This window comes from Phaenicophaeus curvirostris, chromosome Z (assembly GCF_032191515.1).
Source record: "Phaenicophaeus curvirostris isolate KB17595 chromosome Z, BPBGC_Pcur_1.0, whole genome shotgun sequence".
NCBI classification, from domain to species: domain Eukaryota; kingdom Metazoa; phylum Chordata; class Aves; order Cuculiformes; family Cuculidae; genus Phaenicophaeus; species Phaenicophaeus curvirostris.
The window spans coordinates 41,200,692-41,216,791 of record NC_091431.1 but is presented as its reverse complement, the minus strand read 5'-3'; the positions used below and the strand labels follow the sequence as shown (position 1 = coordinate 41,216,791).

At 36.5% G+C, this 16,100-nt stretch overlaps 1 protein-coding gene across 1 annotated transcript in view; it reads left to right on the top strand.

Annotated features, from left to right (window-relative positions):
* The window catches only part of CNTLN (centlein), a 194,554-nt gene that overhangs the window by 75,200 nt on the left and 103,254 nt on the right, over positions 1 to 16,100 (top strand). The window contains 2 exon segments of the mRNA XM_069880520.1: positions 2,849 to 3,043; positions 14,098 to 14,271. Of these exon segments, the coding sequence (XP_069736621.1) occupies positions 2,849 to 3,043; positions 14,098 to 14,271 (369 nt within the window).

The window sequence follows — 16,100 nt, the reverse complement described above, 5'->3', positions numbered from 1 at the left end:
CACTAAATTTATGAGGCAAAATTTGCCCCTAGTGAAGCCATGTTCACCTCCTTAGTTTTCCTGTACCTCTGCAGATTTTCCAGGAGGATCTGCTCCATGATCTTGCTTGGTACAGAGATGAGATTGGATGACCTGTAGTTCCATGCATCTTCCTTTTTTCCTGTTATAAAAACGGGGGTTATGTTTTCCCTTTCCAAGTCAGTGGGAACTTCACTAGACTGCCATGACTTCTCAGATACAATGGATAGTGACTTAGCAATTTCATCTGCCAGTTCCCTCAGGGCCCACAAATGCATCTCATCAGTTCCCATGGACTTGTGCACCTTCAGGTCAGTTAGACGGTCTCGCATCTGATCTTCATCTACAGTGGGTTGTTTCTTATTCTCCCAGTCCCTACCTTTATCTTCTTCATCTTGGCAAGTGCAGCTAGAGCCCTTGCCAGTGGAGACTGAGAAGAAAAAGCAGTTGAGTACCACTGCCTTCACCATATCCTGGGTAACTAGGTTTCCCATTCCCTTCCAGAGAAGGTCTGCATTTTTTCTAGTCTTCCTTTTATTGCACATGTACCAATAGAAGCTTTTCTTGTTGCCCTTGACATGCTTGGCCAGATCTAGTCCTACCGAGGTGCTATCTTCCCTAATCTGGCTGCTCAGACAATTTCTGTGTATTCCTTTCAGGCTACCTCTCCTTATTTTCACCCTCAGGAAACTTTTTTGAGTTTAAGTTTGCCCAGGAGTTCCTGGCTCATCCTTGCAGGCCTCCTGGTGTATTTGTCTGAATGCGACTTTGTTGGGATGCATCACTGCTGAACTTGGAGGAGATGATCTTTGAACATTAACCAACTTCCTTGGGCCCCTCTCCCCTCCAGGGCTTTATCTCATGGCGCTCTACAAAGCCCATCCCTGAAGAGGCCAAAATCTGGTCTCCTGATGTCCAAGGTAATGAGTTTTCTGTGCACCCTTTGCTGCCCTAAAGATTTTGAAATCCAACATTTCATGATCACTGAAGCTAAGGCTTCCCTTGAGCTTCACATTTCTGACTGTCTCTTCCTTCTTGGTGAGAACAAGATCCAGCACAGCACCTCACCTTGTTGGCTCTTCTGTCACTTGGAGGAGGAACTTAGCATCAACACACTCCAGGAACCTCCTGGATTGATTGTGTCCTCCTGTGTTGTCCCACCAAGAGATATCAGAGTGGGTGAAGTCCTCTGTGAAGACCAGGCTTGTGAACATGAAGCTACGCCTGTCTATAGAGGGCCTCATGTGCTTGCTCTTCCTGGTTAGGTGGTCTGTAGCAGACTGCCACAATAACATCACCTGTCTCTGCCCTTCCTTTAATCCTGACCAGTATGCTCTCAAGTCAGTCCCTCACCGATCCCCAGGTGGAGCTCCATGCACTCCAGCTGGTCATTGACATAGAGGGTGACACTCCCTTCACATGTCCCTTGCCTGTCCTTCCTAAAGAGCATGTATCCCTCCATCTTAACACTCTAATCAGAGGATCATCCCACCATGTCTCCATGATTTCAATGAGATCGTAGCCTGCAGGCATGTACACGTCTGTAACTTCTCTTGTTTATTTCCATGCTACATGTGTTTGCATAGAGGCACTTCAGTTGGGCCTCAAATATGTAAGAAAGTAAGCACAGAAATTTCAATGTAAATGTGCAATTTTTAAGGCTTAGAGTAATTTGAAATATTAATCTATCTGGACTTGAAATTAATTTTGCCTGAGACACATGGTTGCTGATCTGCTTTGGAAAAAGGCAGGGAGTAATTTACTTTGTCCTAAGTGAATTTTGAGATCTAATGGGAGTAGAGAATGAGAAGAAGAATGACAGGAAGGGAGTTATTGGTTCCAAATTTGTTACAGTGTCAGGTAGACAATTTTCAAATCTAAAAGCTGCGATTGTTTTTCAAAGGCTTTAAATTCTGCTTTTAGCAGTTTTTGGAAGTTTATATTGAAAAAAGAAAAGTAAAAATGGAGGAAGGGGGTGGTTGTTATTTTCTGTTATTCTTGCAAAACAAGTTCTCTCTTTTAGTTAGCATGTAGTTCTAGTTATTATTTAGGTGTAGTTTTAGAAATTCTTGGGATCTATAGAATCTCTTCTAAATTCTTTGTAATATTATATATATATACAATATTCTGATTGCAGCAAGAACAGTTAAGCAACAGCCAGGGATAGGGATTAGAACTTGTAATATCATCTCCGTATTTTATAGTTAATGTAAAAAAAAAATCTCAAAGAATTATTATTGAAACAACCATTTTATATTTGATACAAAATGAGGCAAGCGTTAGTGGATTCACTCTATTGCTATCCAAGCTATATTAAAAACATTGGTTTGAAAAGATCAAACTACTCTGCTAAAGACAAGGATGGTATTTGGTATTCTTGCTCCTTTAACTTTGTTCTTAGGTCAGCTGTTTCTATTTTTTGCCTTCTTCTCAATAAGGTATTTGTTTTTGCACTTGCTGTTTCTGTATTTTATATGAACTGTTCCAGGAAGTAAAATAAATCTTGATTTTTATGTGTCCATTTGCATTCATAAATGCCATCAAAAAGCAACTAAAACTGATAATATTGTAATGTTAAGTTGTGTCTTTCTGGAGACATGTCTTTCAAACTTAAGTTTCAGAGGTTGCTAGAGTCCCTGTTTTCAAATGTACAGAGTGTGACAGAAGGTGGGAGGACAAGAAGCATAAAAGAATTGCCAAAATATAGAAAAGAGAGGGTTATCTTTGTGGACAAGTTACTTAAATTATACTTCTTCTCCTCCTGTATTTATATGGCTGTCTGCGCTGACGTTGTTTTTAATCCTGTTATTTCTCTTCTCCTCTCTCGTAGCTCTTTAATGAATTAAGTTTATGTTTTCAAACTGTTCAAACAAGTGAAATTCAACTGCAGCAAAGCTGTGCCTCCTCTCAGGATCAGTTACTTGTAGAAGATCAAAAGATTTGTCAGTTACAAGAGCAACTTCAGCAGGCTCGTGATGCTTTAAATGCAGTACATCAGAATTCTTCTCCGAAATGTGAAGTACAGGTGAGTCCGCTTCTATAATAATTAAAATCGCTTCATCACCTTTTTTTTAAGAAAATCTATGCAACAATTCTCCTGCAGTAGTATAACTATTTCTGCTGTTGCTGATAGAAGGTACTTCATGATTAAATCTGTCCTGGGAAAAAAAATGAGAAACTGTCAGTATTCAGCAAGACTTTTATTTATATTCTTTAACAATGACACTAAAAATAAAACCAAAAGCCTTTTATTCCTGGAAACAAATTCCTAGAAAAAATTGTAAAGTTTCTGTGTTGCCTCTTTTCAGATGTATTGGTCCTGATTTGTTTTATTGGTCCTGATTTGTTTTATTGTTCCTGACCACACAACAAAACTTTAGATCTAAAGAAATAGTATGGTGGGAAGAAATATTTATCTGAAAATGTCTAGGCTTTAACGTGCCATTTGGAACTATTATAGTAAATCTGTCACTCTCACTAACAGGCCTCTAACTTTACAAGTGTACCAGATCTTCCATGTATACCCCTGACATTTTCCAAAGGCCAATTTATGACTTAAAGTGAGTTTGAAAGGCATTGAAATGATCTACCCACAATGGTCTTGTAAACTCTGTTGCTTAGTTTCTTCCATAGATTTGTCAATGAGATAGGCTCATGCATTTCAGTTTTACTAGCATTTTTTCTGTTGATTAAGCAGAGATGGAAAAGTAGTTAAGGTGATAATGCTACCTTTCTGTATTTTTTGAACTTGTAGCATACAACAGGTGACTTCATCCAACTGAGTAAACTAAACATCTATTGCTGTTACTTATTTCTCATAATTAAAGCAATTCTTGAACTGTATGATTCTTTTCTCCCCTTAAAGTACAGTAGTTGGATTTCTCTAAGAGCTACTAGTGTGGAGCTTTGCTGAAATCCATTTAAAATCCAAGCAGTCCATTTCACATGGACCAATTTTGTCTATCTCTTAAAAGAACTGTAATAAGTTAACGTGGTTAAAAGTATTTTAGAAGCTAGTAACAACCTACAATTCAACTTTATACTGGATTTCTTTTGGGTGTATTAAATTAATCGCATGCAGTGTTGGTGAATTGTTACTTTTTTGATACTTTTTCTGTATCTCCTAGTGGTGTCCGAAATTGTGGCACATTAACCAAGATGCTCCGTGTAAATTAGGATCCAAATGTGAAGCAGTCTTAAATTGGTTAGTAGTGAAAGTAGTTGTTTTCCTGTGGCCTGCTGTTGGTGTTCTGGTATATTTCCTTTTCATCCTATCTCAGCCTTTTAGACCGACATTCTCTGTGTTCCCAGTGTACTTGAAAGAGTGTACTTGTCATAATTATTCAGTGCATTTGCTGTTTTGTTAGTGAATGTAGGTTCAGTTGACCTTCTGCTGAAATATCAGTTTGAACATTTATGTGATCTGTCATGAGCTCAGTTAGATATTTACCAATACCAGTGGAGAAGATATGATAAGAAGCAAAAGCAGAAAACTTGTTATAATGAATATAAGATAGGAAGCTAAATGCTTCACCTTCATTTTTCAGTAAATCATTCTTAAACCAGACTCTGATAGAGCAAATTATTAATGTTACAAAAGCAGCCTCATAGGGCAAGAACTGTGTATACGTGGCATCCATAATTGCTAGGTTTGTAGGAGAACCAAGATGTACAGTTGTGTGTGCTGATGTGCTTAACATGCTTAATATTTTCTCTTGACTAACATTCTTCCATTTTGCTATGGCAAATATCCAAAATTTTGTTGACATGCAGTCTTGCTCTGCTTGAATGGCCAGAGTATGTGTTTTGGGAGTGCATCATAATGCTTATTGTTGGCGGCATTTTGATGACAGCCAAATTTTCCATTGCATGTTTACTTTAAAAATTCTTGGCCTTGCACCTCCTAGGGGTCAAAGCTTGCTGCAAATATCTTCCAGTTTTCAGAAATATCGAATTTATTAAAAAGGCATCACAAAGATCTCAAATATAATTTTTTAAGCAATTTACAAATACTGTAGTAAAAAAGGTATTTTTATTGGACAAGATGACATGAAATCATAGCAAACATTTAGAACTGTAATACTGCAGCACGTTGTTTGAGGGAGGTAAACCACTTTATCACTATTTGCTTGAAGACTTGGGCTTCTAAGAAAGTAAAATGGAAGTAAAATTGAACAATTTAGGCAACACAACTTACTGAGTAAATAATTAGTCTTTTATGATGGAAAATATCAATAACATTTTTCAAATGGTTGCATTCCCTTGAGCTGCAAAGTACGTGCTATTTGGAGATTATCACCCTTACAGTAAAGACAAGCATAAATTGTAGCCTGTAAAGTTAAACTTGCTCCACATTTCAGTATATTTGTATCAGAAAAGTACCAGTGTTTCCTCATGTTTGCAATACATAAAATATAATTTAATCTTTAAATTTAAGACATGTGATCTTCAATATTAGTGATATCATTTTAATCTTATTTATATTTTTTATAGCAAATTTAATACACAGCTAAACACTTCTTGAAAAACTACTGTATCTCTGATTCTTGGTCAGAGTAGCAGTAGTAATTTATTACTTTCCAAATCAATGTGTTATGAAACTAAACTTAAAATATCTTCTGTAGCTGTCTTTTAAACAGGATGAAAAGGAGAAAATACAGGTCCTTATTGAAGTAGTAGTATTATTTTTCTAGAAATTCTTTGTGTTTGAACTGCACATTTCTGAGATAATATAGACACATACAAAGGAGTTTATATTCCATAGTTCAAGCTATACTCTCATCATCAGAAAAGCTCTGCCCAGTTATAACTGTCTAATGAGTATGTGACGTCATTGCTATTAAGATCACAGTGTACTAGCACTTGATCACCATAAAATACAATTTCAGTTACAGTTGGGTGTGTTTTACTATGACAGTTTGGGATTCCACCTGCAATGTTGTAGGTGTGCCAGGATGCAGGCATGTATCGTCTGTTAAACAGGCAATGGTAGTTTTGTGCAGCTTTTGAAATTATTTTTTTTTTTAAAAAGGAAAGAAATGCCATGTACATTAGGAAGGTAGTGCATAACTTTTGAAAGCTAATATGCATCCTGTTCTAGAGCATTCAAAGCACAGAAAGGAAAAGCTGGATCCAGTTTTGAAGGATAGTTTAATTTTCTTTTAGTTTAGTTTATCATTCCATTTATCTGTTTTCAATGTACAATAATCTGAAAGGACCAAGATCCTGAAAATGTAGGGTATAATGGAAAGAGCAACTCAACTTTAACTACTCTATAGCGGCACTATTCATGCTGCTATAATAAAACTTAAGAACGTTTAGTAGGTTTTTTTCCCTACAATTATTCAAAATTACATTACCCTTACTGAAAACTGAATGGCTTTTAGTGGATTAATTAAACTGTAGCTGGTTTGCCATCTGGGTGCTGCTTGTTTAGCTGCTTTCTCACAGAAAGATTTTTCACTGTATAAAGAATATTTTTTTTTAGAAGACAGCTGCCAGACAGTAATTTCTAAAATAGAAATGATATATGAACTATTAATTGTTATCAGGTTAAATTTTTGATTATGCAGAGGAAACTACTTGGACATTTCTTTCCAATTTTGAATTCCTTTCCATTTGTCTCTACACCTCCTGTTCCATATTACAAAATGTGCAGATTCTTAAAATATAAAATCTGTTTAGAAATGTACAAGAAAATAATTATGTTTTACAGCAAGATCACCCATGGCATTATGTTGGAGTCCAGGGTATAGGCTCGATGCAGAAGAGAAGAAAAAAAGGGAAAAGGGGGAATTAACTAAATCTGATTTTTATGACTCAAGTGGTTTCATTAAATTAGAGTGCTGTGTGCTACTGTTCATTAATGAACTTGTGCCATATGCTTTAATTGTTCTGGTCAATAGCTGATAAAGAAAGGCTTGTGCTTAAAAAAAAATGGATAAAAATATCTTTGTGATGGGCTTTTATCAAAGGACTTACTTTGAATTCAGTAACTACTACTGAGGCAATATGGCTCGCAATTTGCGACCCAAAGGTAGTCATACATTATTGGAATACAGCCTACTGCGCTTCACATTACACAGATGTGAAGGCCTGATTATAGCTGCTTCATAATTAACTGTGATCCGATTTGTTTTGTGGCATAAATGGTGCATGTGTAGAACATTAGCCATGGCACTCTCATTCAAATTCAACTCAAGGGCTCAGCGGCAGGCGGGTCACGAGCTTCAGGGAGTAGAAGCACAAGCTCCTCCATATGTTCTTGCTGCATCTTACTATGGCTATGAGTGCAAGATAAGTTCCCCAAAGAACCTAATCGTGTTCTGTAATTACAGCGCGGCTTTCTGCTGGCTAGAAATGAGGGAGAAGCTAAAACACTCCCTCATCAGATAATTTGTAAATTACTTTACATGGCGGATGCCTAACTCAGTTGGTTTTCAACTGCTGAAATTATAAATAATTGTAACAGATGTGGCAATATGGCTGGCCTCCAATAAATGAGGCCCTTGGTAATTTGGCCGACCCTTTGACAGGCCAATTTAATAAAATGTGAACAAAATCTTCTTGCTAATAATTTATCATCCCTTTTCCCAATAGAATAAATTTAATTACCCTAGCAGTTAACAAGGTCACACCCAGATGCCAAACTCGGCTACAGTTTTGATAATGCAATCAGGAATTGAGAGGTGATGACAGCGTTGTTGTTTTTTTCATTACCTGGCTTCACATAAACACAGGTGGCGTAGCTTTCTTGTCAGTTTTTAATAATTACAGGCTATTATGGAATGCATAGTTAGCAGATTGAAAACCACACTTTAGTGAATTTGTTTGAGTATGATTGAGGTTCTAATGTACAGAGATGATAATGCATAACAAGCGCAGTCCCTAGTTTACACCATTAGTGCACAGGTTTGATTTTTACTTGTGATAATAGTGTTAATAGTTCAGTAGTCAACAAAGTTGCCTTTTTTTGAGAAGTCTCCATCAGATGCAGGTTTGTTTTTTGCTTCCTAGTATCAAATCTGTAACTCAGAAAAATGTGCTTTTTTTTTAAACTTACCTAGTAACTGCCAGTGTGCCAATATGTATCTTAAAATATTTGATGAAATGCTGCCTACATTTTGGTGTAGGTAGTCAAGTAAAACCTTCCAGTAACTAGCTGTTAAGCTTTATAAAAACTAAAATGCTAGAGAAGATGCTGTCAAAGTTCTGGGGGGAAAAAAGAAAAGCCACAGTAAACTAGTGCCTCTAAGAATATAAAGATATAGAATAATTTAATCAGCAATTACTCTGGATTTTGTAGTGTTATGTTCTATTTCTAATGTCTATTAACTGTAATACATTAGAGCAAATAGTACTGATATTTTCAGCTTGCCTTAGTCTTTGCTTGCTGCTACTCTGACGGGTTTTATGAAAAAAGTGTGCAGTTTTATTATGTAGTTACAATTAAAAAGTTGCCACTCCAACAAATGCATGGAGAAATGAGTGTCTGGTTTAACAAAAAGGTTTAAGGAAATCCAGGCTTGTCTTGAGACCTTCTAGGATGACTCTTCTGAACATTTTTCCAGACTACAAATCTTATATTTGCATATTTTCCTGAATAATTTGGAGCATTAATTTTATAACAGGAGTTCTAATTCCCCATATAAATAAAATAAATAACTTCTACCTTATTTGGGAAAACTTTCTGTTGTGGTGGCCGCATCATCTTCATAAAGGGATTGCACCCTTTTTTCCTTTCCCTGTTCCTCCATTAGATGATCAGAGTGCTCTTTTTCATCTGATATAAAGTCATATGGATTTTGGAGGGCACAAAACATAAATGTTATGAAGGTGAATTGATGGTGGAAACCTTTTTGCTGTCTTCCAGCCCCTTTTGGGAACTCATGGGAACACATGAGATCAAAGTCCAGGCTGAGTAAGTTGCTTTCCGGCAGTTTTACTGGTGCTTATCCTAGAACTATGTGCAATAAATGAAGCTGTAAGGATTGGATTTCCAAGCTGTAACGAAAATGATTTAGCAGCCCAGCTAGGTGACTCTAACAGAATAAAAGGAAACCTGGGAAGTGATTCTTCTCATTTATAAACCGCTTCTGAACATTTCCTGCATCATGGCTTTGTGTGGCATATGGCGTTGGATTCCTGGAGTTTGACTGGAAGAAAACTTTTGCATATGGGTCATCAGCCTCTTGGTTGCTCTCGGACAAAAATGCTGTTTCCTAACTCCTGTATTCTGGTGAGAGTGTGCACGCTTCTTCTAATCTCAACTGTATGCGTAAATGCTGTTGCTGTGCTCAGAGAGAAGTTATTTTAGCCTTTACTAAGCTACTTTATGCCTTTTGGCCAGTTTGTGGTTGAAGCAGAGTGAGCTCGCATCTGCTTCCTGGAAGACTGTGCAGACTTTTTCTGGTTTGTAGCTGGTGGTTTTGGTACTGTGCAGTTAGTGTTAGCACAGCCTTGTGTCTGGGAGGTTGAGGGGGAGTGGGAATATGCATAAAGCTGTGTTATTAGTTCTGAAGCTCTTAGATATCTCTTCCTTTGATAACTGCCCTCTTTTGCCTGTTCAGGAAAGTCATGCAGAATATAAGTATGGTGGAGCCATAGCTGTATTTTCTTTAAATTGTTTTGTACTATTTGTGGTCTCTGACAACAACAGCATTGAAAAGGTGGCATTGGATTCCCATCCCTAGGTACAGTATTGGATTGTTCCCCCAGTGGTACAGCTTTGTGGCCAAGATGGTGCTTATCCTTCATCTTAATGAATACATCCAGAAAACATCAGCTGTGGCTTATTTTGAAACACACAATTAAGCTTAAGACAAGTGAGAGATCAACTTGGTAGAAAAAAATCCTTTCTTGATTGTGTTTGTTGTTCAAAACATAAAAAAACTTGGACTTTTATTTGGAATAAATGCTTTGCACATTAAATTGAGTTTCAGTATGAAAAAAATTATGTATCTGTTGTGATAAAATCATATAAACAGGTTTCGCTAAGTGAAAGAAGAAACCTTTATTCCATTAAGCTATATTTTGTAATGCAGGTAGAATCAAATCTAAGATATTTACAGTTGAGAGAAAGCCTTCATTTGCTGCTCTCAACACATAGATACATGGACTGTGAAGAAGGTCAACGTTATGTGTACACTGAAATAATAATATTGTGAGAATTTTAGATTTAGACATTGGTTTCAGGGTGGATGTCATGAAGTGAACATTCATGAAATTTTTTGTTGAACTGAGTTACTATTTCAGTTTGTAAGACCAAAGATCTATAATGATAATTCTGAGACAGAAGCTGTGGAAGAATTTGGTGCTGCCTAGCTTGTAACTTGTTTGTATTTTTCTGGATTGTGGGTTTCTGATTTTTGCTATGAAAGTCAACTAAATTCTTCATACAGAGCTTGGGTGTTGATCATTTTATGCAGTGCTGAAACAAAATTTTGTGCTTTTTTGCCAAATAATGTTAAGATTTTTAAATCAGAGGTCCGTTACAGTCTGAATAACTTGCCATCTTCACCTTACCAATTGTAGTATTTCCCTTAATTCTTGGATTACAAGTAAGAGTTCAGATGTAAAGCTAGAAAGTGTGAAGCCAGGAAAAGGTCACGTTTCTTTCCAAGGATCTGATGAAATGGCACTTCTTTCTTCATGCATAAATCTTGGAACTCTGGGTTGATTGTAGAGTCATGTTTTATATAGAAGGAATTGAGGTTCTCATAATAGCCAGATCTTTTTATTAGTATTTTGATTTGGGGGATGTTTTTCCCATAAACAAAGTTATTAGCTGGAGTAGAAAAGTGTAGTAATCTAAAGTTAAGTAGACATGAATATGGAACAAGTGACCAGAGAGATACATTTCATCCAGCTTTCTGTCTTTGGGAGATCTCTTTTCATGTCTTAAAAATTCAGGTTTAAAAATTCTTTTGTGATTTGAGTAAACAAAGTCTTCTAGTTTAGGAAATGTAGAAGGTTGTTTATCAAGTAGTGAAGGATATGTTAAATTTAACAGAAAATTATACCCAGCACTTCTTAAACTCAAATCCATTGATAAGCAAAACATCAAATTTTAAGCAGATCTCTTCAGGTTACATCTGAGTTTTCAGAAGTTCTGAAACTGTAGAAGTTTTGCATGCATAGTTAAAAAAATTGAGCAGGTTTTGAGGATATTGTAATTGCAAATTACATAGCAAGTTCTGTATTGGTAACAGTGACCTGCTAAATAGTTTCAGGGTAAAAACATAGGCATTTTGGAGGTATAATTTAAGATCTAATACTGGTTTTGTTTGGTTTATTTTTCCGAGAAATATGTATGTGTATATGCACACTGTTGTGAAAGTTTTATTAGAGAATGTGCATTTAGAGTACTTTAATCTAAAATAAATATCGATTCATGGTGATTTCTAGAGATCTCTTTTGGGAGAAGAAAAGAGTAGAGAAAAAAACCCCAAGAAGAATGCTGTTCTTATATTGGTCCTATAAAGGTCGGAAGTGGAACTCGCTGGCACAGGAGGGCAAGAATTTGATATATTCTGTGAGACTTAAATGGGTTTACATTTCAAAACAGTCTACATTTCACGTTTGAAAGAAAAAAAATTAAAAGTAGTGATAAGTTGATTGTCAGCTAAATTTGCGTAATTCTTACAGTTTAAAAGGAGGCAATATTTAACAGAGACTGTAACAGTAATATATCTAAAATTATTAAAACAAATTCAAGCTGTTGATCCTCTTTTAGTTACTTAGGTAATTGTACAACTTATGTTAATGTACAAGTGTTTTTACATACAGCTGAGAAATAAACAAAATTCAACAAGATCTTAGGTGTATTTCTCTTTCTTAAGAGGAAAGAATAAAATTTGAATAGAAAAAAGAACAATTATAACTTGAATATAACTACCTTTCCTTTATCTCTTGGCACTGTTTCTGTCTTCTATGTTTTGCTGGTGTTTGGTTTGGTTGTTTTTTTTTACTTTTTATATAGAGCTAAGGTTTTGGGTCAAATGAACCAAAAGCCCAGTTTTCTTTTAAACAGCTTTTTCAATGCATGACTTGTCTACTCTTCATTTTTCTAGTTTCCATTTTTTCCCCTCTGTGTAAAGTTTTCTTTCAGTTATAAAAGGCCTTTTGCTGATCATAGGTGGAAATGACATCTGTTTCCAACTACATATGGCCTAAATTATGCAAAATGAGCAACAGAAATTATTTAAGGAACAGTCAGCAAAAGCATGGGCAACTTTTCCTCTCTGACAACTTTCCTGTGTTTGTTTGCTGTATAAGTACTTGCAGTATTTCTGAAATGAATGCTTGGTATTTCTAACTTCGGATTTATGTGTAGAAAGTGTAAGTTTATTAAATGCTTCAGATTCTGCATAGAAAGAAATGAAATAGCTATGCCCTTAAATCTGTTTTTGTCAAACACTAAGCTTACTAATGTGTTTGCTTCCTTGATTTTAATCAGCTTTGAGCCATCTCATTTCTTGAATAACCTGAATTTGGACATATTTTGGTCTGCTTAACCTTTTTAAACTGTTTTCTCCTATTTTTGTCAGGACACCTGATTTGTTTCACTCAGGGCACACAAATAATTGTGATAGTAGGAACAAGTGATAATTGTACTGATTTCTTTTGTCTCTATTGAAATGAGTATTTGTCTTAGGAATATACTCAAACAGTTGCAAGCAGGTCAGATCATCAGAATTTTGATAATTAGAGAAAATATATGTAAAATAAAACTTCTAGTCAGTCTTGAGTAAGTTGTCCTCTGGATCAAGCCTTGTTGGTTGAAAATTACTGTTTCCGAGCAAGCTGTCACTGCTGGAAACAAAGGTTTCATGAGCTCACCCTAATCAGTGCAGTACAAGGTCAGATGGGTCAGCTCAGGCCATTTGCATTGACTTTTTAAACTAACTTGCCCTTTCATTTGTGTAACAATTAGGGAGTGGGGTTTCACCATTTCTTCTTTCAGCAATAGTGTTGGGGTGCTAACCTCCAGCTGCCTGGATGTATTGACCATCTGGGAATTATGTTAGTCTGGCACAGCTGTGGCAAGGGGAATGCCTGTCCCCAGCCTTAAAACACTGTGGGAGGAGGCTTGAGCTAAAGCATTTCACTTTGTTATTACCATAGTCTGCTGCAACAGACATATTGTTGTTCCTTATGCTAAGCTAACAGTGTTTTGCTTTGTGATTGTAGCACAGTGGGATGTGAGAAGCAGTAATGTGTCAACGTACGGTAGCCTGACCACTCTTAATCACATGTATACATGATTCTGCCAAGGACATCGGGGACAAGACTTAAGGATAGCTGGAACCAATGAAAATGTGTTTTGGTCTGAGCAGGTTTTGTGACAGGGCCAAGGCAAGCAGTGTGCATCAGTGTTGTATTGAGCCAAGGAATTGCTGTGAACAGATTGATTATTGGGAAGAGTTCTGGAATTTGGTGGCTTAATGAAATGACATCTATCTTGAGTAATACTGTGATCTAGAATTACTGCTTTTTTTTTCTATAAATGTTCAATTTGATGACAACATTTGTGCTGTCTGAGTTTATGGACATAGTGGGTACACGTTGTTGATTTACATTAAAGAGGTAATTCTCTGAGGCAGTTATTAACTAAGAGTATCTTTACTGAAAGAATATGCAGTTAAGGGTGTCTTTTTCACCGCATTTGAAAGGCCAGCGATACTTACCAACGTGAAATTTACCAGAAACAAGTCTAGAATGTAAAATATTTTGTAAAGAATTTTTTTACAGCATATGAAATATAAAATACTGCAGCAGAACAGCTTGCTGCAGAAGAAATGCCTGTACAAGAAATCAACATTTTTAAGACTATACATTCGGATTTGGAAAATATGGTGGTGGCAGTATGAGTATGTTTAGTTAATACTAAACATACTGGGTCTGGTTTTGATTATGGATTCATGAGCCATTTGCAAAAGCAGAATTATTTACAGCCCTCACACACTCCTGTAATATCTTTAATGTTGTGTTTCTCTAGGCAGTTTTATCTAAATAGTTAGATATGCTGCTGATGTTTTTGTAACTAGTGTAATGTATCTGTCCTATATCATTTTCTAGGTATTTCAGCAGCCTTCTTTAGATGAGCTGGAGTGTCTTATTACAATGCAAAAATCTGAAATCGAGACTTTACAGGAAAAATTGAAAAAAGCAACCCTTAGCCTAGGAGAGCATAATCTGTACACTAGAGATACTCTGGAAAGCAGTTCTATAAGGTGTGGAAGAAAGCATGCGATAGGAAGCATTCGGTAGGATAGTCTTGTGTGTTTGTGTCTAAGTCAGACTGGTAAATCCAGACATTTTTGCTCAAGGGTCCAGATAATAATTTTGATATCTGTTGATGCAGCTTATAATTCTAAAAGCTTGTTTGAGTGATTCTTGTTTTATCTGCCAAAGAGTTGTTAAAATAGCTGTTGGCAGTAGAAGATTTTACCTTATTAAGTACTGAATAAGGGATTCTTAATTAAACAAAATATTTAAAGGATAAATTCTTTGTAGGTTTGTTAAAGTGAATATTTATCAGGTATTTTGTGGTGTTAATCAGAATGACTGTCTTTCCCTGGAAGGAAGATGACACAAATATCAGGGATTATTGTCGTGATTTTGGTTTTGGGTTTTTTTTTCAAATTCTTGATTTTTAAAGTATGATGGAGTATTTTTCCTATGAAGAATGACAACAATGTCCTTTTGAAATTTATAATTCTTTCTTTTTGTTACTCAGTTTAATACTGGACTGTCTCTCTTATGAAGACTTGCTGTTGAATTTAGACACCAGGCAACAGATATAAACTATAGCTAATGAAGTAGATCCTTAAATAATTCTGTGGCTTAAATTGGTTTATTAAATTACCCAAAGTCATGATGCTTTTCAGTGTGTTTAGTGGGAAACTTTCTGTAGCACGGAAGCAAATATGAACATATGTCCATATGCCTGTGTAGTGTAAATAATGTACAAGGGTGGACCGTCATGTTCACTTCCTTTGAAATCTGGTTTTCCCACAGTTTGTATCTAATAACATGTCCATTGAAAACTGTATGGCTTGTGTTTTCTCAATATCCCGCACTGTATGCTATTTTTTTTGGGAAAAGATGTGTTTTAGAATATTTGTTCGAGAGCATGTGGTGGTGCCTCTGTGAAAATGTGTTTAAGAAACAACAAAATGCTGCACAGGCAGTGTGGAGTGAAGAGCAGGAGGTGAGAAACAGCCCTGCAAACCCCAAAATCAGAGAATGATTAGAGGGAGAAGGTGCTTCAAGTGGCAGAGCAGTTATTTCCCTGCAGCTTATGGAGAGGACCACCATGGAGCAGACATTCACACTATGGCTTGTGGAAGAGCCCACACCAGAGCATATGGATATTCCCTCACGGAAACTGCAGAGCGTGGACAGTTGTTGAAGCTGGAACAGGTTCTTCTGACAGGAACTGTGCCCCATGGAGGACCCACTGTGGAGCTGATTTATCCTAAAGGACTCCAGCCTGTGGAGAGTCTCCATGCTGGAGAAGGTTAAAAGTGTGAGGAGGAAAGAGTGGCTGAGAGGAGCTGTTATCGAGTGACTGTAACCCCCCATTCCCCATCCCCCTGTGCTGCTCAGCAGGAGAAGAAGTAGAACAATCAGAAGCAAAGGAATGAAGTTATGCTAGGGAAGCAGGGTGGGGTTGAAGCTGTTGTTTTAGTATTTTCATTCTATTTTAAAGGTGACAATACTTTAATTTTCCCCAAGTCAGGACTGCCTATGATGATGAATGATAAGCAATCTCCATTGCTTTGTCTCAACCCATAAGGTTTTTCAACCTATTTTCAACCTGTGTCCTGGTGAGGAAGGACAGTGAGTATCTACCACTTGGGTAGATATTTGACCCTTTGCCAAATTTAACTCATGACAGTGTCATTTCTGGTTACCTCAGAATAATATGTTCATCATGAACTGATGACTGTGTTAGGACTAAAGCAATTACCTCCCTTGAGTAAAACTAAATTGAAACTGTTAAATCATGTTGTAGGGAATGTTTTCCTGTTTTGATACTTAGGTCCTGGTCATACTGTTTCAATACTCAGGGTTGT